Source organism: Dermacentor andersoni, chromosome 2 (assembly GCF_023375885.2).
Source record: "Dermacentor andersoni chromosome 2, qqDerAnde1_hic_scaffold, whole genome shotgun sequence".
NCBI classification, from domain to species: domain Eukaryota; kingdom Metazoa; phylum Arthropoda; class Arachnida; order Ixodida; family Ixodidae; genus Dermacentor; species Dermacentor andersoni.
The window spans coordinates 31,480,746-31,504,148 of NC_092815.1; the positions used below are offsets into that span (position 1 = coordinate 31,480,746).

Below are 23,403 nucleotides of genomic sequence, written 5' to 3' on the forward strand. Positions count from 1 at the left end.
GAAGAAGAAGTCCCTCCGAGCGGCCGCTGCTTCTTCGGTGAGATATTGTTTTCTGTTTTCTTCAAGAATTAGTGCTGTGTTGAGACTTCGCTGTTGTCCAGAGAGAACGAACATCCCGTGGGATACCTGTGTGCTGGAGATCGCGCACAGTATCGCGTGGTTTTGCTGCGCTCCGCAGCCCATCTACGCCTGCCACGGCGGTGGGTGGCAAAGAACACCGGCACGAGCCATATGTCCGACAGCGCATTCCTAGGCGCATGAGTGCCGCAGAATCGGCGCCGCACTCGGAAGTGCCACACCACGCGCCTAATGTCATCAAGCCGGCGACGCTAGTTTTCAACGCTGCCCTACCTTCCAGCACACCTTCAGTGAATATGGCTGAGACAAGCGAAAGTGAAGCCAAGAAACCACGGGTTGACGACGACAAGACATCTACCTATGAGCTAAGTGAAGATGAAGACATAGACTGCGATGACACGCCGTTCTCCTTGGTATCGTATAAAAAGAAGCGGCCTGAGGGAATTCCAGTTGTTTTTCGACCCTCACAGGAAGGGCGCAACTTCTGGCAAGTGAATCCGAACCGCGCTGCGTCGGAAATTGTCTCCGCGGCAAAGGAAAAAGTACAGTCATTCCGCGTGAACAGAGATGGAAGTTTTGCTGTCAACGTTACTTCAGTCTCATCTGCAAGACATCTTCTGTCGATGAGCGAAGTGGCTGGTTTGGGAGTCAAGCCATTCATTCCGGCATCTTATACCAAGAATGTCGGCAAGATACGCCATGTGCCAGTTGAGTATACAGAACAACAACTGGTTGACTTCCTGAAGGACTTTGGCGTGACATCTGCCCGTCGTCAGGCACGCTACAATCGCCAAGAAGATGGAGCGGTAGAATCACGCCCTCTGAGATCTGTCATTCTCCATTTCAGAGAAGATAAACCAATGCCGCAACGAGTGCATCTAGGTTTCACGAGTCATCCCGTAGAAGAATATCACGGCCCTGCTCTGAGATGCTACAACTGCCAGAGATTTGGACATCTATCGAAGAACTGCCGCAGTCCACGTCGCTGCAAGATATGCCCAGAAGACCACGACCATTCAGAGTGCAAGTCTGTGTGTCAGCCAAAGTGTGCCAACTGTGGCGGAAACCATACAGCTTCCTTCTCCGGGTGCCCTCAGAGCAGAGCTGCCTCAAGGTTGCGCAGACATGAGTTGAAATACGGAAGGCTGCCTCCTCGAAATGCGCCCCCACCCAACCTTGATGCTGTAAGATGCGCGCCTACAACTGCCAACAAAGAGAAAGAGCAAGTGGTCAATATGAACTATTCTGCAGCTCTAAAGCACTCAGGTCGACAACATTCTGACAGCGAGCGACACGATCCACCTCCAGAGAACACTACTCATCTTGCCCAGGCTTCGAGTGAACTTAGCCGACCTTCTAAACAACGCCCTGTGCCATTGACACAGCAGCCTCACCTAACATCTGAGCGACTACCTCAACATTCGCCTCAACCACATCTGTCATCCCAGCGACCATCTCAGTCAGCTCTTCAGCGACCTGCTTCGAGCACACATGGAGCTTCAGCGCCGTTTGCTGATTACGCGTCTTTACCCGTGGCACAGATGATCCTGCCCGTGCTATTCACAGCTCTGCGTGCAATTCTCAGTGCCATTCCACACGCAAACAACCTTCCAGAGGTAAAAGCACTGCTTTCTATGGAATCGTTGGTGCTTCCACAATCACCAACAGCTCCACTGCAGGCTTACAATGAATAATCGTTATAACAATGTTTTTATATTTCAGTGGAATGCTAATAGCCTTCGAAATAAGTCAGCTGATTTTCGCAAACTACTAGCTCAACATAACTTTCCTGTTTTATGCATACAGGAAGCAGGCGTACGAGATGACTTTCGTCTTTCGAACTATGTTATATATAAATCATCGCGCATTGCTGGTAGTAGTAGAGCGATGTTATGCGTGAGAAAAGACCTGCCGTCCTATTTAATACAGTCGAGCGATTCAAACATACCGGAGTTCGTAGCATGCAAGATATCTTTTAGAAATACAAGCGTCACAGTGATCAGTATTTATCTACAATGTTCTAGCAAAATATCAGTAGACAGCTTGGTGAATGTGTTTGGTATCGCAAACTCACATGTGCTGGTTTGTGGGGACTTCAACGCACATAACGTCATCTGGGGCAGTGAATATAATGATTCCCGTGGAAGCATTATAGAGTCTGCCGCAGAAAAAAGTAATCTGATTGTGTTAAATGATAGCTCTCCAACGTTCTTGCGGGGGTTTCGTTACTCAAGCTGTATAGATGTTACGCTCTGCTCCCCAGACCTTCTTGATGGTGTTGAATGGTCAACGGACATAGAAACGCACGGTAGTGATCATTTTCCGATCCTGGTCAAACATCGCCTCATACGGAGTGAAGGGACCCGCCGCTACTCAAAGTATACTAATTGGCAAAGTTTTCGGCACCATTTAAGTAATTCATTGGGTGAAAATCCGAACTTTCAAAGTTTTGCAAATACATTGTGTGAGTCCTACAAGAACTGCACAAAGCAAGTCATTGTTCCAAATGAATACGCTGCAGTCGACGGCGAATATGAATGCCTAAGAGCAATTAGAAGGCGCGCAGAACGGGCTTACCGCCGCAGTGGAAAGTTGGACGACTACAAAATGGCACAGAAAGTTCAGTCAACTTCGCGCAGACGCTTACAAAAATTAGGTACAAGAAAATGGCGAGAATACTGCGCGTCGTTGTCTCCGTTTACTCCGGTTCCCAGAATATGGTCCGTTGTCCGATCTTTTAGTGGTCCAGTTACCCAGAGCCATCCCTTTCGAGCCCTTGCCGTAGCTCGAAGCACTCCGGAAACATCGGTTGCTGACGAATTTTGTCAACTTATATCCAGACCAGGAATTCCGTTTACTTGCCTACAATTTGCGAGTTCGACAGCACTAGCAGAACAGAAGCTTCGTGCGTGCTTTATGTCACAACATCCACAACTTGATTGTGAGTTTAGTTTAAATGAATTGAAAAGTGCTCTTTCGTCATGCCGTACAAAGACAACCGCAGGCCCAGATGGTGTTACGTATGTGATGTTAAAGAACCTAGGTCCAGTAGGAAGAATGACTCTTTTGGAGATATTTAATGATATCTGGATAAGAGAGACTCTACCGGATTCATGGAAATTAGCTCGGGTAATTCCAGTGCTAAAACCAGGAAAGACTCCACTTTGTCTTGACTCCTACCGACCCGTCAGTCTCACAAGCTGTCTTTCCAAGCTAATGGAGAAGATGATAGACAGTCGACTGCAATGGTGGTGTGAACACACACATGTGTTTTCCGACCACATGACCGGTTTTCGACAAAATCGTTGTACAATGGATGCAGTATTAGATATTGCCACATACGTCGAACATGAACGAAGCTGCGGAAATGTGACAATAGCAGTATTCTTAGACATTCAAAGAGCATTCGACACTGTAAGTCACATACACGTCCTTGCTGGTATGTTAGAGCTTGGCCTACACGGTCGAACGCTGCGATGGGTGTCAAACTTCTTGAAAGATAGAAAAATATTTATGGAAACAATAGAAGGAGAAAGTAATTATCACAGCATCACGCAGGGCGTTCCACAGGGCAGTGTTCTTAGTCCGTTTTTATTCAATTGTGTCATGGCAGCCTTGCCACAAAAGCTCCCGTCTGGTCTACGGTATTCTCTGTACGCAGATGACATCTGCATATGGGCCTCTGGTTCTAATATACAAGACATTCAAACAACGCTGCAAGAGGGCCTTGATAGCATCGACACCTTTTTAAAAGAAAGAGGCATGAGTCTTTCATACGCAAAGACAGCCGTACTTCCTTTCACTAGACGACAGTTGATTAATTTCCAACTTAGGCTTAACGGGCAAGCTTTGATGTTTGTGAAAGAGCATAAATTTCTTGGAGTTATTCTTGACCGCCAACTTACATGGGCTTCACACATCCGCGCAATTGAAAAACAGACCAATGCAGTAATAAACGTGCTTCGGCGACTCGCAGGCACAACGTGGGGGGGATCAGTCTCTTCGCTACTACAAGTTCATAACGCACTCATAAAACAAAAAATTGCTTACTCGGCACCTATTCTCCATGGTTTATCGCAAACTTCTGAGGAACGTCTTCAACGTTTACTAGCAAGGGGGCTGCGAGTGTGTCTTGGGGTTCCGCAGGCTACCTCGAGTTCTTTAGTAATTGCTGAAGCTCGTCACCCCCCATTTCCAGTCATACGAACGGTTGAAACATGCCGACATATTTATCGCATCTTAACCCAACACGAGAAGCATCCATTAAACCTCGCGCTCACCGAAAGAAACAAAAGCAAAATTCACGATGTTGTTCGAGAACATAAAACATTATTACCAAGATTTGAATTATACAATGTGGATGTTAGTTACCCTCCCTGGATGTTAACACACCCTAAAATAGAGTTATCGGTTGACGGGATTATATCTAAGAGAGACATGTTCATAGTAGCCGCACAGCAACTGGCACTCTACCAAATTTACTCATTATATCCCCAGTACATCCACGTTTATACAGATGGTTCGTGTCATAAAAATTCCTCGACTTCAGCATTCGTCATTCCACACTTAGCGCTAGAGCAAACATTTAAATTATCCCGGGAGACATCTTCCACCATGGCAGAACTATTTGCAATCCTGTGTGCTTTGCGTTTCATAACTTTAGAAAAACATTCGCAAAAATGGGTTATCTTTAGCGATTCGCAAGCCGCTCTCACATTACTACAGAGCAATAAGAAAAATTCTTTGAACACTTCGATATTGTATGAGACGCTCAAAGAACTTACAAAAGCAAGCGCAATGAACCACGTAATTGCATTTCAGTGGATTCCTGGGCACTGCAATATTCCTGGTAATACTGCAGCGGACGCAGCTGCGAATCGAGCGCACAATAACGCAGAGACAACCAATCTTCCCCTATTGCGTAGTGAAGTCCGCCTGATCCTGAGACAGATTTCTTGTCGTCTCAGCAAAACTACCTGGTTTGACCAGCAAACTAAGAACTCGGAGTTGTACTCAATAGACCCACATATAAACTTATCAATGCCGGAAACTCTAAGAGACAACAGAAAATTTGAAACTTTGGTACACCGGCTGCGTCTTGGTACTGCATTTACGAGACACTTCTTGTACAGAATAAAACGTGTCTCTAGTCCGCAGTGTTCTTGTGGCCATCCAGACGAAGATGTGCATCATCTTCTTCTCGTGTGCTCGAAATACGATACACAAAGAGCGGTACTGCAAGCTAATTTGTTTATATTAGACAGAAGACCATTCACTCTGAAAAAGATACTTGGCCCATGGCCAACTGCGGGCCTTCAAAAAAGAGCGCTTCTTGCTCTGAAAAAGTTTTTAGAGGAGACCAACATTTTGGGAAAATATTAAGTATTGGATGATCCGAATACGCTAAATGAGTTACATAAACGTTGTTCGTGGTGCATAGTTGGTTTATGTGGTGATCGCAACTTTTACGCAATACGTATAATTCTGTCCTGTACTTGGAGTGTATTACAAGTGTTGTTGTGTGTTTTGGCTGTTCAAAACATCGGACTTCATATATGCGTACGTGGACTGAACTCATGCACAGAACTTTGCGACTCATGTACTGTTGGACTGTATATTTTTTACTGATCCGGTGTTCTACTGAGTGTTATATTTAGTGTCGCTATCTCCCTTTTTGCGCAAATTTGTTTCGTCTGCCAAGTGACAAGGAGTAGCCGGTGCCACCACATAAAGGCGCCAACCTCTCCTAACATTCACTTCAATAAAAAAAAAAAAAAAAAACATAGATCCTTAAACGGATTTAGATAGCTATTGTGTCCTGAGTGTGCTTGTTCGTATTTTTATATGAAGCGCCAGTCAATATGACACGAACACCTGGATCTACGATATATTTTTATTGTTTATCTTTCTGCACATCATTGTTTTAAATTTGTCATTTTCTAAGAGCTTGTTCAAAGAGTTTGGTATCTGACAAAGTATTGGTAAGTGTTCACTAATCACAGGGCCTAAAGCACCAGTCTAAGGATGCCGAAGGACAGTTAGTTATGCAAAGATTAAGTAAAGACTCGGTGTGAGACGTAAGTATAGTTGCATAACCCAATAAAATGTTTTAACATCGTAAGTTTTGATTACATTTAAATGTTCTGCACTAATTTGACTATATGCAGTAGTATTACAGTTAAAGCCAGCCAAAAGGACCACTGTAACACTTAAAACCTGACCCTCTTCCAAAATGTTTCCAGTGTGCCTTAAAAAAGCGTTAACGCTGTCCGATGGTAGACTATGCAAACATCAATCAACATGCCATTACACTGCAGCATAACAGACCTGCAGTCATCAGTGATCAGGTTAAGCTTTTTTTAGTTCTCTAAACGGCAATACATCGTTCACGTACATATTGCCGCCACCGCATCTTCGACTGCAGCACGGAACAGACACACACTTATACCCATTAAACTGAGGAAGGAAATGATCGTGTTTGAGCCATGTTTCTGTGAATGCAAGTAGGCTAAATCTGTGTGATAAAGAACCGCGATACACCTTTACGTCATCGTATTTATTTGCCAAGCTTCTAGCATTTATGTGGAAAACGGACGCACATCATTTGTTTTAAACATGATCATGAAGGAACAACGCATTGATACAGCTATCCATTTTTTCGTAGGTTGTGCTGAAGATGGCTTACTCAGACCTTGTATCTACAAGTGTAACGTATCTTCCTAAAATTGCCTTCTGTCTCTATTCAGATATCACGGGCACCATCACACTTGCAAACACGTATCGTATTTGATCATAAAGAGCACAACCAGGAACATAAGTCACCCAGAAAAAAGAAAAAAAAAAAAAAAAAAATATATATATATATATATATATATATATATATATATATATATATATATATTATGATTATAACGCGAAGTGATGCCTCAAAGAAACAGGAAACTATACATAAAAACGGTTGCCCGCGCGGTTTTGTTCATCGTTGCTGCGAGCTGCTGTCGCAAAATGAAATGGAAGGACGAGTTCTGACGTCTTTATCACTGTCGGCTAGAATGGCGTCGTCCTCCGTGAAACTCACCAAGATGGAGAAACACAATTAGACATACTTTGTTACTGTCGGCTATAAGGTCGTCGTCCTCCTTGAAACTCACCAAGGTGGACAAACACAATTAGACACAGTTTGTTACTGTCGGCTAGAACGGCGTCGCCCTCCGTGGCAACTTCAGGAATGCCCGCGACGCAATCGAACGCTGAAAAGCCTTTCATGGATTGTGCCGTGTTGGACCGTTGGACGCCGCGACTTTGAAGACCGCTCGCTTGATGCGTCTGCATAGCAGCGCCTATCATCTTGCTCAAAGTTGCTATTAACGTGCTGTAACCACATTGATGCGGCACTGACAGCGTTCTCAAACCGGAGAAGGAAGTCGGTGCAACATGTACAGTCACAACTGCCAGCTATCCGCTTTCGGGCAAGGCGAAGTGGCAGCGGGCATGGTGAACATGGCGAACAGGCGAAAGCAAAATGAAAATAAAAATAAAATTAGTTACAATTTAAAGGCAAGACAAGTGCGCTATGATTACGTAGCATTTCTTTGAGGTCCCGGATCTATGATTTAAACCACGTTCACCACATTGCAAAATGCTGTTCAGCAGCTCACTCGACAAACGTCTTGCCGCTTCTAGGAGCGAAGTGCAACTGATGGTGGTCCGCGCCAGAACTGTAGTTCCTGTCCGCGGAAATTTAATGTCTGATAATCCCTCTCTTCACACAGTTTTCATTTGCAATCACTCATATCTGGTTGTATGGGACACAAAACGCGTGAGAATGGGTGGCGTCTTGCCAGTCTTGACATGAAGCCTGTGCATGTTACCTCAAATTCTTGCGCTGTAAGGGGAGCCAACGAAAGTTCGTTGGCAAGGTTGGTGACATTGCTCTGTGAGTCCCCCTTTTCAGCACGGGCTGCACCACGAATTTCCAAATTCTAGCGGCGCCCATACTGCTCCACTTGGTTCACTTCTTTCCATAGTTTACTTGATTCATCATAAACCCCTACCGCTTTAATATTGGCAACGCGCTTCTTTAAAGATACCACTAGGTCTTCCTGCTTGCCAAGTTTCTGAAGTACTTGGTCATAATTATTTGACAGAAGTTGAATTGAAGATTAGAATATAATCTACAGAATATTTTCGGTCCGAAAGCTGCTCTACGTTTCTCTTAACGTTGCCTACTTCTAGAAGTCTTTATTCATAGCGACCAGTTGATTGAACATGTGAGTGATCATGCGTACATCTGAAGTTTCAAACTGTTCTTTTAGCTCTGACTGACGTCTCGCACAATTCCACTTGCCTTTCATTTTTTGCTTTATTTCTATTCAATCCCCCCAAAATGCCCAAGTCGTACTTAAGCCCACAGGAAGGTGCCCAACACAAAGCTAGCATCAGTAAATAACTCCTCGTAAGACCCACAATGTACTTGAGTCGACATAGCACGACAATATGCTCAGATTCAAACACGTCTAGACGCGACACCAACAAATGGCAGTTTTCACACAAAATAAGAGCGCAATCAAGGGATAGAAACTTCCCACAACTAACCTGCAGCAATAGAAAGAACACTTGTAAAACTTTGTCAAACTTAGTCACTTGTAAACTTAAACACGTATAAACCTTGTCAAACGAGTTTATAACTTGCCTTATATCTTGCTTTTAGGTGGGCGGGGATTGACGTGCATGGTCGGAATCCGTCAGGCGATTAGGGATGACAATAGAAGCAGCGTCAGCGATGCAAATCCATTGAATTTTGTTGACTGAGCGCTGCAACAACCTGCAGCAATACAAACACTTGTTAAGCGTTGTCGAACTTTCTTGCTTGCTGCTGTCACCGCAAAGTGTGCAAAATAAGAATGTGCATGTAATATCTTTAAAATTCTGCGAATGTTCAAGTGTGGGTGTACTTTTTGCCTCAGTTTGCTGCAGCGCAATCCTAAGGCGCCGAGCTCGTGCAAATCAGTTATAAGCGAAGCTTTGTTTGATGTTTACTGAAATGTCTCCCCTTCACCTTCATAATTTCTCATTGCCTCAAGGCTCATCGGTCAACGCGGGCTCCAGTCCAATTTCGTCCCCTTTAATTCTTTCTGTAAACTTGGCTGCTTTTCATGCCCAGATCCCCACTTCTCTCTAGCTCATCGCTCATCGCACAGTGTGCGCTTTGATGCGAAATTATTTCCCTTTATTCCTTGTACACATATGGCTGTTTTGGATGCCAGTTTCTTTAATTCTTTGTAGCCGCCTTCAATATTATGTTGCCGGATTCACTTGTTTCATCTTTTACTGACTGTCTCTTCGGGCACCTACTCGGGCTAATATCCATTCTGGGGGACTTTTCTGGCCAAGAATGTTGAAATATCCAGTGCTACATGACCACTTGCACAAGCACATTGCTCCAAGTTTTCTACTCAAACACATAACCGTGACAGATGTCCAGTTGCACACACCAATGGTGCAAGTTCTTTGTCTATTTGGGCATATGCCTAGTGGCCCACAACAAGTGGCGCGAGTTGTGGTATAATCGGCAAGGCAGCAGCAGCCATTCTCCAGCAGCTAGCACACGCAAATTGGGGGAAGAGGCAAGAAAGAAAGCTTCGTTTTTAAACCCAGCAGATTTCAGCGATCTCTTCCACTCTTACCTCTTTTACTGCGACATCAGCATTTTACCTAGTGAAGGTCGTATGTTCCAAGGAAACGCTAAATGTCCGTAATCCGGTACAGCAAGGAGGCCGGTGCTCATTTTTTCGACCGATTAATTGTTGGCTTCGCAGTCTTGTCACCGCCAGCTGGGCTAGGTTAGGTAAGCGCTGTCTTTGCCAAGTTGCCGGCAATATCATTAGGTGCTAGTCCACAATGTCCAGTTATCGACCGAAGCTGAATTTCTTTAAAATGATGCAGAACAAAAAAGTGTACCGACCAGTGCATTAGTGACTTATTTGTGATTTCTAGCCACATAGAAACTATCATACAGTCTGAGAGCGTTTATTGGGAATTTTACAGCGGAGCTGTTAAGCTTTCGTCAGTCCGTTTCGTGCCGACAGAAAACATGGCCCAGCTGTGCGTCACCGAGCCACGTAACCTCCTCGCATCACACACGTGCGTAGCGCGCAGTCACGCTCCGGCATGCGTGCGCTTCGCCTTCTCTCTTGCCAGCCGAGGAGATGTTCGCTTAGCCATGATGTCACGGATATGCTAGAAAGCCATGAGCAGCCGGCGCGCCAACAGACGTGTCGCCTCTCTCGTCCAGTGAACATGCGTGCACAGCTAACACGGGGCGACCGAAGAAAGGCGAGACTCCCGAGGAAGAAGCCGCCTGCACGGAAGCTTAATGCGCGGCTCAGCGGGACTACGATCGACGAAGGAGAGCCGATGCTGCCCATCGCGCCGAGGCCGCCGCCGACAAACGCCGTCGCCGAGCCAAGGATCCCGAGTTTCGGGCCAGACACAACGAACGCTGCCGACTGAAGCGGCTCGGAAGCCGGAACTAGCTCCGCTGTGACCCAGCCTTGCACCACTAGTGCCAGCTGCCAACATTTTTTATTGCGAAGCAATACTACTTTAGGTCGCACTTCAGCCCGTTCCGTGGCGAGGCGGTGGTAGGCACCATTGACCTTTAGCGTGACCTCGCTGCGTGACGTCACACCACGTGACCTAGAGTGACGTCACACCAGCTGTGTAAAAACGGGGCCCCATCTCACGCCGTCGCGAGGCGAGGCGGTAGCCACCAACGGCGGCCTAACTCCCGCTCCTCTCATCAGGGGCGCTACGGACACTATTGCTTCGCAATCACCAGGCTTAACCAAGCTAAGCCACGGCCGTTTTTTTTGTATAGGGCCAAGCAAATGAAAATAAACTCGGCCACAAAGACTTGAGCATAATCTGGAGGACTGATAGTAAAGCTCCATAATAGTGTTTCTGAGCAGATGCTTATCGGCGATTTCTCATCTTTGTGTGAAGGCGGAACCGCATGGCGCGATTTCAGGCGCGATTGACGCGCGGATGGTGGGACGCGCGCGTCATTTTGACGCGTGCCCAGCATGATCCGTCACGAAATCGCGCCGCCGCGTGCTGCTGCTCGGAGTAGAAAAAAACGCGTCGCGCGGCGCGTCCACCAATCAGAGTTCAGGTAAGTCACGTGGCATTTGGTCACGTGGCATTTTGGTTCTTTTTTTGCCACCAGATGGCCCTGCTCTCTGCGCATCTCGACGGAACCTCCTTGGCGGAATGTTTTTTTTTTTTTTCGGCAGAACTGGCGCGCGCGTCAAGGAAAACATGTGCTACCGTGATTTCGTTCGCGCATCGTGTTGGTTCGCGCATCGTGTTCACCTAAAATGAACAAAGCAACCTTCAACGAGGCCCTAATAACTAAAGTGGAGAAGCGTCGTGTCTCATCGCTAATACTGGCAAGACAATTTGCTAATAATATTACCAGTGTATGGTGCTCGCTCTCTTCTCAACCAGGCAACCCGCACCCATATGTACCTCCTGACCCGCATTTTTTCTTGCTTCAGTATCAGCATCCCCCTTAATAGTGCCAATCGCCTCTTCTGCTCGGTAGTAAGCGGCCGACCCTCCTTTTTATATGTGAAGTTGTAAACAAGCAACGGCTTCTCAGCATGCTGCTTGAAATTAAGCTTGATAAATACACTGCGGAAAGAAATGTCGCTGTCTAATTACACTCAGATTATTTTTATTGTAGTGTTCTGTAAGTTTAACGGCATATTATATATGCGGTAACAGAGACAATACATGTCGTTGAGAGTTATGTTGTCTGGCAACCCGGAAAACGCGGCGCGAAAGCGCCGCTCCTTTTTTTCGTACGGGTGCTCGCGCGTCGGCGGCAACGCGGGCGTTTGCCGCCCGTCGCGTTTTTCGCTCGCGAAAAACGCGCCATGCGGTTCCAGCTTGACGCATCCGTGGACGCTACCACGAATGAGAGAAAATCTTCCCGCTCCTCATTAAGAGTCCACCTAGCATCTGTTTGGATACGAGATTAAGATTCTTTCGAAACAGGTAATAAGGTTTGCAATTGCTAGATATTTTCATTGAAGTAACATTCAAGTGAATGTAGATTTACGTTTAGTTTTGCTAAAAGATTCTGCATTAACACTACCCGAGGAAGCCTATATCTTGGCCACAAAAATAAAGAAACAGTGCAAGTTGTCAGACAAACACCGTGTAACTAGTCCCTGGAACATCTTCGTAGGCTCTAAAAAGGTTTCATTGCTAGTATATAGGTAAAATTTCGACGCTAAATCTGGTATTATTAGCTCTAGATACAGAACCGAATTCCTAACATACTTAGGGGCACCAAGACACCGACGCAGAGGCCGTCTTGTAATCATGAATCAAGTTTGTAACTTATAATTTGGAGAGCCAGATATCAACACAAAACCGAATTCAAGAACGGGTCTGACATAAGCAGGCTAAACGTAAGTTTCGCTACGCATACCACGCTTCCTGTTGCATTGTTTTCTCTCTTTTAGGAACGTAGTTTTTCTCACTGTGTTCGCTGTCCTATATACGAGCACTTGTAGTCAGGCAACCATGTGCGCTAGGGTTGAATCACGAATTTAAATGTTTAGGAGGCGTGGTCTTCGTTTCGACAGCTTCTAACCATTAGACGAACACAAGTTCAATGTATAAAATGCCCCACCACCCCCGCCTCTCTTCTACAGCGAAACTGAATTTTCTTAGTTAAGAGCGCTAACGTTGTATGCGTGTTTTCAAAGAGCTATAGCATTCACCAATTTATATTTAGAAAAAAGATGTTATTGGCGTGTTTAAATACCGCGCAAAATTTAGCCTTCTGTCTGGGAAAAACTACCGCAGCCACTGACATCAAATTCGAGAAAATTGCGGTGAACACTACAGATGAATTGCACGCAAATTTAAATGTGATTGAGTGAACTGTTGACTGTGCTAAAATTTTCTTAACGAGTTCTCGAAGTCGTTATACGCTGGCCATGTTCGAAGCCGTGAAGTTATAGTCGGGTGGCGCTTTAAATTTGGTGATTTAATTAGAGGTCACTAACATTTTTAATGCGGACTGATCAAAAGAAGTAGCGACGTTGGAAATCTGTCTGTGAGTCTACAATTTCGCATCATTCTGCTTTGTCCATTGACAGTTGCTAAACTCTTTCGGTGGTAGCCGAGATGCCACGTATAGGGGACGTTGCAGGGACGCTAAAAGGCAGTCTATAGCGGCAGGGCTCTCTAGCTAAATATAAAATGCTCCAAGATAACTGAGGGTAAGCTGGCGTCTTTTGTTTTCCAACCAATTGTGCAAACGACAAATTCTTGGACACCTCTGGTTTCCTACAACGCAGAAATGTGCCCTGGCGGTAACCCAATGATGACTGGCGTCGTGTTCAAACTGCCACCCACCGAGCGTGGCCGCGTTCTTTCACGTTGTCAGCGCGAAGCTTTTGGGATTCAGATACGAGCGTTACAATTGCCTGAAACGGAGCAAAGGGATGACAGCCGAGCGGAGCATACATGTACTACACAAAGGGAGGTTGCACCAGAAAGACTTCGCGTAACAGTGTGCTCAACTTACAGAGCAGATATCGTTTGGTAGTCCTTTTTCGCATTGTGTCTCGATTCAGTGGTGCTTCCATGCTAATTTTTCTGCTGCGTACATTTCGCTGATCAGAGACGATGCAAAATTGTATCTGAATGGGGCAACCGGCGGTTATTCAGAAAAAAAATTCTGTCTTGTTCGGCATATTATAGCATCTTTGACGTCACTTTGACACGTCACTTTGACGCGGTGAGTTTTCACGCTTTTGTGATGTGACAGGCAGGTGAAGTGGGTGAAGCCCAAAAACTTTTAACAATAGCCGAGGGCTAATGGCGAGAAGGCGTTGAATCAGAAATAACTATTTTTTCTCTGGTTCGGTCCAATGATGCACAATCAGTTTGTACAGGTGATAACAGATAGAGAGCTATCGCGGTTTTCTTGACGTCGCGTGAGAGACAGGCGAAGTAGAATTGGTTCGAAAAGTTTTTGACCAATCGCAGAGGTCTGATCACAGAATTTCAATAGAAAAGTTTGGAATATGTTTACCCACGGCGGCCGCATTTCGATGGGGGCGAAATGCGAAAACACCCGTGTACTTAGATTAAGGTGCACGTTAAAGAACCCCAGGTGGTCGAAATTTCCGGAGTCCTCCACTACGGCGTGCCTCATAATCAGAAAGTGGTTTTGGCACGTAAAGCCCCATATTTTTTTTTAATAGCTTTACGTTATAGCGCCCCAGATCCTCAGCAAAGTAGCGTTGGCAGCGCAATGTCGTATACGTGCCGAAAGGTGTCGATAACGTTGTTCTGCCACGCAAAATCTTTTATTAGACGCAAATAAGTCGTTGCTTCCCGCCAGCTCCAAGTAGCCAGTGCTAGAGCGACCGGCGAGCAGCCATCTTTTATTCTTTTCGGACCGGGAAAGTCTCCAGCTGACCAGAAAATATTTCAGTCTTGTTCGGCATATTGATGCGTCTCTAACGCTTACATGCCAGTTTGACGTGGTGAGTTTTCGCGGTTTTGTGACGTCATGTGATATTCAAAGTGGGCGCCGCCCGAAAAAGTTTGGCCAATAGCAATTGGTCAAACGACAACTTCTTCGCTAATGATGTAAAAGGCGACTAATGAGGAATTACGTTTCTTTAGTTCGGTTTAATCATGCATAAGCTTTGTTCACATATAGCAGTTAGGGCATTTTTGCGGGTCCCGTGACGCCGCGTGAACGACAGACGCAATGGCTGGAGGCTCGATAATTTACTGACCAATCGTGGAGGGCTGAGTGAAAAAATAGAATAGAAAAGTTCGGAATAGCTTTACGTTAGAGCGCCCAGTATATGCGGACAACTGGATCAGGGCGTGCACTGAAGCATTAAGACGACAACACGCAAGCGCCTGTCCAGCGAACCAGCGTTTCAGTCACAATACAATGCGCTCGTGTGAGAGAATGACAATGCTACTTTTCTTGCAGGCTACGAACAGTGGCGAGAAAACTCGAGAAAACACTTTTCGCTCTGTGTTCTGTGCAATACGTAGAGAAACAAAAGCGGTGCACGTAAAGTAACATTTAACATTACACCACGACTGTCGTAGGCCTTTAATGTCACCGCCAAATATCATCAATGAACGAAAACAGCAGAGAAAGCTTCGCATACATAAATTTGCACAGTGCGTGTGATCTGCATAATATTTACTGGGGTTTCGATTTTTGTCAGAATTGCCCAAATTTTCTTGAAAAAAAAAACCGAAAAACGTTCGTTTTCTCCCTTCTGCTCAAAATTTGGGAAATTTTGCTGCCCTAATACTGCCTGCTCCGTATTTCTCATCCGCTCACTTTTCCCGGTTGAAATCTTCCGGCTCGAGATGAAAATATATTTTTTTATTAACAGGTAATAGGAAATTTGGAAGGGGCCCCTAGTCCGGGGCGCGTATGACGTCTTCGGCGATGGCCCGTGCCCGCCGCCGTGCACGAGAAAGTAGTCAAAACGTACTGCATATATTTCTGTCTCCATATACCGGTTGTCTCACGTAACTAGAGCCAAATTTTAAAAAATATACAAATGCCCCGTAGCTAGACAGAACTAAGGTAATGCCGTGGGCCGTCGCTTGGAGATACTCAATCTTTTTTTTCCATTACGCAAATTTGTCCTAATTAATTATTCAACTTATCAAATATTACAATTAGATGTAAAGTGCCAATGAGAAAGTTATAGAGCAACTTGAAAAACTTCCGATTCAGATTTGTATTGCTCAATACGTGATACATAAAAGCGCTTTTCAAGCACGAGAGAGGCCCACGAATACACGCAAAGGACCACCAGCTGCTCTTTGTCACGGCGTGCCAAGTTCGTGTCAAGACACGAACCAAAATGAAAATATGACAGAGACAAGTGACAGGCAGGAAGACTCTATCCTAAGTGTGTCGCGTTTTCATTTCGGGTGACGTCTTGACAGATCATTAAAACTCCATATGTGGGCGAATTCAAAGAGCAATATTTCAATGAACGTTTGCTTGTTTTTATTATTTGTACATAATGTACATAAATATCCGGGCATCAAATGGCCGAGTGCTAATCGTAATAAAGTGGAGCGAGGTAAAGTGTACCGTAAGGTACATGTATATTGTAACGAAAAAGAACGGCCGGTTCGCCAGGCGTATCTCAAGCATATGATATACAAAGAAGTGCCGTTCAGTCAGGTGCATGAGCAGTGCTTTACATACGGGGCCGGTTCTGAATGCTCGCAGTGTTCTGACTGCCGCACTCTCGCATCTTGCGTGCGTTGTCAACTAATACTTTGACCCTAATTATTGATCTTACTTGAAACCGTGCTCCCCACTGTCCCCACTGGACGTTGTCAAAAGATGTGCCGCGTCGGCAAGGCACTCGGCGAAACGGACACGTGTTCTCTCTTTGTACTGCTTTGATTTTGCGCGGATGATACCCGGTCTTTGAGGCATCGTTCTCCTTGATTTACTAGAGACCTAAGCCAGTAGTAGTCTTATGGTCGGACGTTGGTTGTTTATGCCACTTAGCATTCTTTGAGAATTAAGAAGTTAGTTATGACTGTATGAAACAGGCCAGTGACCATACGCTCTTCTACATTGATTGCGCAGTGACGTTGTAGGCACCTGTACTGGCTGGGAATTCCTTTCGCTTCGGTTCATGCGTGCGCCTTCGTAGTCATCGCTACAGTGAGTATGCGTTCCCTTGCCAGGACAGCACCGTGAATCTTCGGTAAAAATAAGATCTTCGTAGACTCCTAGACTGTTCATCAGATATGTTGTCAAACCACGTGTTGCTAGTTGAACCGTTAGCATGTCCTGCACACTGTACGAAGGCTCTTTCGGTATCCCTGTGGCTACAAGATCTACTTCTTGTTCATCATTGTGCTTTCGTCGCATCTAAAAAAAGGATGACATCAGTTGATAGCTTTCTTATAAGTTCTGTAATGCACTTCACTAACCGTGTTAGTACCTGTTTTAAACACGACAGTATTGTGTTCAGTAGTACTCCCGTGTCATTGAAGAATTCTGCCTTTATGCTGTTCTTTCTCTTACCTTCTTCAATGTGGTCATGGCTTGTAGCTTCGGTCTTGCAATCTTTTACCGCGAGAATGGCAGCTTGGACTTGTTGGTTTTCCATCCTGGTGTTAACATGGCAAAACGTAGAGGGGACACGAGACGAGAGTTGTTGAAAGTCAGCGCTTGTGGCGTCGTCTTCTCGTCTCTTGTCCAGTCCACGTTTCGCGCTGTTAACACCAGAACCTTTTACCGGTTGTATTTGTCGCCGTGATTCAAGGCCCTCCTTGGGCCTTGAATCACGGCAAACACGTTTTTACTGTTTACACTGTGTATCATCTTAAGAACCCCTCTGATTTTAGACTTCAATGTAACCCAGTTTATCTCTGTAATTTACCTGAAAGTTGTATTCATATATTTCATCGTCAGAAGTGAATACTTCGATCTTTTCATCTAAGAAACAAAGGCTCTCCTGAAGCATTTCGAGCCTGTTGCTCACTAGCACTAGGTGCAATTGAAGCTTTGTGGTTTCACAGAGAGCCGCGTCGATAGCGTCACAGATGAGGCTTACCGTCTTTCTGATAAGTATCCTATCTATGGTCAGCTTGGCCTCCTTGCAGTAGGTGGATTTCGGTGGATGGATGAAGTCAGTTTGACTCCGCTCTTCCCGGCGAATCCTTGCATGGCCTCGTCGTCAGTCGCTCCTGGATGCTGTTCTGTCGTTGATTAATACAGCTCCCGGGTTTCACGGTGCCATTTTAACGTGACATCGTTAAGGAGCTCGTGTCGCAGAAAAGCCAGCGTCGTAGGCGTCGGCGTCGTTGGCCGTGAGCAAAAAATCACGGAAGGCAATCCATAAATAAAAACAACTTGCAAGATGGGCTGGGTGGGAATCGAACCAGGGTCTCCGCAGTGGGAGGCGGAGATGCTACCACTCAGCCATGAGTTCTTTTTTTTTTCTTTCTTTCATGGTATTTATTACAGTAGCAACCACCCGATATTCACCAGTTGTGCATAGTCAGAGAATGGAGAGCACACTGAAAGTCACTCAGAGAAAAGGCATCGTGCATACTGTGGGTAGAAATGTGGTTCCACTTTAGAAGGGTGGTAAGGATAGGCACCTCACCAAAATGGGGTACCAGTCCGGCTGGGTATCAAGTTCACCATAAACCTGCTTTAGGTGTAGGGTCATTTGGATGAAATTCACCCTTGTAGGTACAACCATTTCGGCGTTTCTGTCCATCATTCGCGTTTTCCACAAACTGTGCATTCCGATGAGAAAAAACATATCAAAAGGGGCACTATTATCAGCGGTCGGCAGCAGGTATCGCACAGTATGAGCGTTGATGTCAAAGTCTTTTTGTAAAGTCCGTTGGAGGACATCCCAAAATAGTATGGCGTCAGTGCAGCTAATAAAACAATGTTCAATCGTCTCTGGCACGTCACAAAGGCGACAGTTAACAGAAGAGACAAAGATACCCTTTTTCTGTAGCCATGTTTTAACCAGTATTGTTTCACTATGAAGTTTATAAAAGAACGTTTTGCAGCAAGGGGATACATACATTTTACGAACTCGCTTTAGAACATCGTGACCTGGCCATTGAATGTATAGTGATCGGTAAAATGGAGGCGGAAAAAGCATGCACAATAGATCTTTGTATAACGTTTTACGCGACGCAGAGTACAAGTATTCAGTGGAAAACCGAACTGTCAGGAAACGAATCGCCAAGTAAACTTCTTGCATGAATCCCCACAAGCATAAACGCGAAGAAAAATTCGAAGAAACAATTAATTAAGTCGGGTAACGCATTAACAAGTGTGACTTGCATGAATGACCGAAGTATAGGATGCGATGTATCGCGAAAAAAGAAGAAACGAGACACTATTTGCCACACATAAAGATGCACTAAACCCAGCCCACCTTCAGTAACGGGCCTGAAAATATTGTCTCGCCTCATGGGCTCAAAACTTGAAGACCATACGAAGGTTGCAAAGATTCGGTGAAAGCGTTGGATGTAGAGCCTGGCACAATGTATAACTTGCAATACATAGTAAATTTTTGTTGCCAAGAACTTATTGCAGGCCTCGGCTTTCCCAAAAATAGAAAGTCGGTGTGGAACGAATGTCTGGGCGTAACTTTGCAGGGCCGGAACTTGTTCTTTCCAATAGTGTGCGCTTAATTTATATGCGTCTAGCGGCACGCCGAGATACTTTGGCGGGACACCAGTCCAATTAACGCCTGCAAACTGTTCTGGTGTATAGCACCATGAGCCAAACCATAAGCCTAAGCTTTTTGCGGAGTTCATTCGTGCTCCTGATACGCTGCCAAATTCCTCTATTGTTGATACTACCTTTTCAACACTCGACTTATCCGTGCAGAAGAACGCTAAATCATCTGCATAAGCTAAGACTTTTACTTCATGACCCAGTATATTGAAGCCATGGATGTAACTCGACTGAATAACACTTAAGCATAGCGGTTCCAGATAAAGGGCGAATAGTAATGGGGACATAGGGCAGCCTTGTTTTACCGAAGAACAAACGGAAACGGGTTTAGAGAGTTGGCCATTAATAACTAAACGAGTAGTACAACACGTATAACAAAGCTTAACGCCTTTAAGCACAACGGAGCCAACATTGGCATGCTCCAGAAGAGTAAATAAATAGGAGTGACTGACACGATCAAAAGCTTTAGCAAGGTCTACCTGGAGCATTGCAAGCTGCTCAGTGGAACCGTAACAGTATTGAAGGAGTGTACGGGCGATATGTATGTTGGTTTGAATGGATCGGCCCCTAATTCCGCACGTCTGATGGGAACCAATGAGAATTGACATCGCAAATTGCAATCTATTCGATAAAACTTTTGCAAAAATTTTATAATCCACGTTTGACAATGTGATTGGTCGGTAGCTTTCAACAGAACGCAGTTTCTCCTTATCTGCACTTTTTGGAATTAAAACTGTGTGGGTTTTGCAAAAAGATTGCGGAAGGGCGTCTACCTGTAAACTTGTAATAAAAATGTCCAATAATATGGGGCTGATAATTGGTTTGAAAGCTTTGTAAAATTCACAGGAAAGTCCATCAGGGCCGGGTGTTTTCGACATAGGCAGCTGATCAATAGCTAGTTCAATTTCTTGGATCGTAAGGCTACCACTCATAACTGCACATTCATCATCCTGTAATGGTTTTACAAGAGATACAAAACTCTCTAAAACTTTTGCATCGTGATCATCCGGAGGGGCACTAAACAACATAGTGTAGAAAGTTTCGAACTGAGAAATTATGTCATTAGTATTTGTTAGAAGACTACCTTCGGAGTATATTTCCGGAATTACTTTGGAAACAGCGTGACGTCGCTCGTCAAGTAAAGCTTGACGTGTTGGTTGCTCAGATTGCAGAGCGCGCATGTTTCGAGACCGAATTCGCGCACCTCTGTAACGCAGTGCGTCATACTTTTGCAACTCACATTTAAGATTTTCTATGTCAACAATGTAAATGCCTGGCATTTCGCATTCCATCTGATAAAGGTTGTGTAGGCTTTTAAGAAGTATTGTTTCTTCATTCTTTCTATGGAATGCTTTCAGCGATCCAATTTCTATAGCCACTGTACGAACCTCTTGTTTAAAGAGTTCCCAAGCTGCAAATAACGGCAAGTCAGTAGAAAGAGAATTTTTTAGGGTCATGCGCACGCGATTAATAAATTCCTGATCATTTAGGAGCTCAGAGTTAAGCTTCCAGAGTGCCCACTGTGGTCGGAAATTAGTTACAGATTTCTCACCAATTTTTGCGATAACCATGCAATGATCAGAGAACGAAACTGGGATAGTAGTGCAGGACAGTTCCCGGGAGAGGAGGGATGAAGAAACATAAATCCGATCAAGGCGGGCATAAGAGCGACCTTGAATTCGTGTATAAGAGCGAGCTCCCTGTCCCGACACTCCTATATCAATGAGCCCTGCACTTTCTAATAGGTTAGATAAAACTTCACCACTCCTGTCCCGCTGAGTGTTAATGCCGCTTCGATCGCACGGATCACATACACAATTGAAATCTCCCATTAACACAATGCTACGATCACAGTCCATTAGACTACGCACAGTATCAAAGAAGACAATTCGTTTTGCAGCGTCATTAAATGCATAGACGTTGACTAATCGCCATGGCACACCCTGCAACACAAAATCACAACATATATATCGACCTTCAGTGTCTACATGGTAACTAAGTGCTGAACAAAATAGGCTCTTTTTCAGAAACAGGAAACAGCCCGCGGATAAACCAAGAGCGTGTGAAACGCAGACGTTATATTCAGACAGAAAAGGTCGCAAAGCCCTTTCTGTCTCGTCATCACTCTCAATCTTCGTCTCCTGCACGGCGACGAAGTCGAGGCGCTTCCTAGACAAAAGCCGGCGAAGCTGCGCCTGTTTCTGCAAAGACCTAAGGCCTCGCACGTTCAAAGTTGCGAAGAGAAGTTGCTGGGACAGGGCCATGGTGACTACCCACTATTTAGACTTGATTCTCTATGCGGTCGGTCCTAGAGGTTAACGGCGAGGCTCCCTCCGAACTCTCACCAGGCCTCCTGGACCGTGATCGCCGGCACTTTCCTGAATGTGTCGATGTTTTGCGCCGACGTGCTTTTCTTGTGGTACTGGCCGTCTCGCTGTCCGTGCTTGACTCTGATCTGTTAGTCGCACGGCGCTTCGGAATTGACGTATCCGCGCTACTTCGGTTGTCCTCTGCCAGCACAGCGCACGTGTTGAGGTGCTTCGGTGCAGCAGATGAGTCATCAGCGGCTGTCTCATTCGCTGGCTGGGCGGCAACTGGCTGCGTGGTAGCGGGCGCTTCTTTCTCTTTGGTACTTTCCTTTTCCACGGGCAGTTCTGCGATGTCATTCTCTTTAACATGTAGAGGGGTCTTACTGGCACAGCTGGTATCCGCGCAAGAGGGAACGTCTCCCGTTGCATCAAGAACCTCAGTAACATCCATTATGTGTTCCTGCAAGCTTTCTTCTGGAGGCCTTGTCCTGTGCCGTAACTTGTCGGCGTATGTCACAACACATTCTTCATCTGTGTGACCATAGCGTCGGCAGGCTTCAAAACGTGGGGTTCTGCAGTTTCGACGAATGTGTCCAACCTTGTTACAGCGGAGACAAAGCGGGGGCCGGCCTGGGATCAATACAAGGCTCTGCACTCCACAAACGTGTAGCAGATGTGAAACGTCGCCCACGCCGACTCCATCGGCAAGAGTCAACACCACGTCACGATTGAGGGTACGCATTTGCTCCATTTCCGATACTCTCCAGCTTTCTACTGATATGGACTTCACTTTCCCGTAAGCCTGGAGCGCATCTCGAATGTAATCGTCTTCCAAACGCTCAGGAAGCCATAAAAGCTTCATTTTTACTTCCGTGGGCTCGGGGTCAATAACGAGGCAGCGTCTACCTTTTACGGATAATTCTCCGCACGTGACTAGCTTTGATCTTGTAATTGATGATTTGCACGTCACCATCCACACGTGCGACATCTGAAATTGTCCGATGGAACTTATTTCCTTCAGGTCAATAACGTTCCGAAGGGCGTCTCTGAAGTCTTGGGCTCTGTACGGTCGACCACTTAAGTCAGCATGCAGGAAAACGGAGTCCGCAACCAGCTTACCGGTAGGAAGACGGGGTAACACAACACGGTAGTCATTGCTGCTGGCTGAAGCCTGAGCAGCACCTCGGCCAGTGGCCGATAACACCTTTGGAGCGGAGAACATGAAAAAAGCGACCGTTCGGAACGCCGCCATGAGTTCGATGGTTCAAAGCGACACAAAAGCGCCACTAGTGAAGGCGGTGTTCCCTTAGAAACGTGCCGTAGAAAGTTATACTGCGGTGTATATCGGTAATTATGAGCATGTAAATTAGAGAAGTCGCAGTTAAACGAGTAGCGAAGTACGTTTCTGCTACACTTCTTCTGCGCTTGGCGCACACGCAGAGCCATCTTGCGGCAAAGACAGAAAACCCCGTCCTCGCAATGTACGGCGCTGCCCCGACAGGTGGCGTGCCACTCGCCCGCTTCTCCTCTTCGTCTCTTTTGAGCGCATTGGGACCGTAAGGGGACCGGTGCGAGGATGCCCCAATACCCTTGCGTTTAATAAGTTTTCTCGCTCTCTTCCCTTCCAACTTCCAGCATGCGTCACTCGAACCCTCGTGTTTAGGCGACGCGGCTCCTCTTTCCGCTCACAGCGCGATTCCTAGG

At 45.7% G+C, this 23,403-nt stretch overlaps 1 protein-coding gene across 1 annotated transcript in view; it reads right to left on the bottom strand.

The window, feature by feature from the left end:
- Window positions 1–22,921, bottom strand: part of LOC126542643 (uncharacterized) — an 82,163-nt gene extending 59,242 nt beyond the window's left edge. The window contains exon 1 of the mRNA XM_050189771.1: window positions 21,889–22,921. Coding sequence (XP_050045728.1) covers window positions 21,889–22,921 — 1,033 coding nt within the window. The remainder of the gene's footprint in view (window positions 1–21,888) is intronic.
- Window positions 22,922–23,403: the final 482 nt, after the last annotated feature.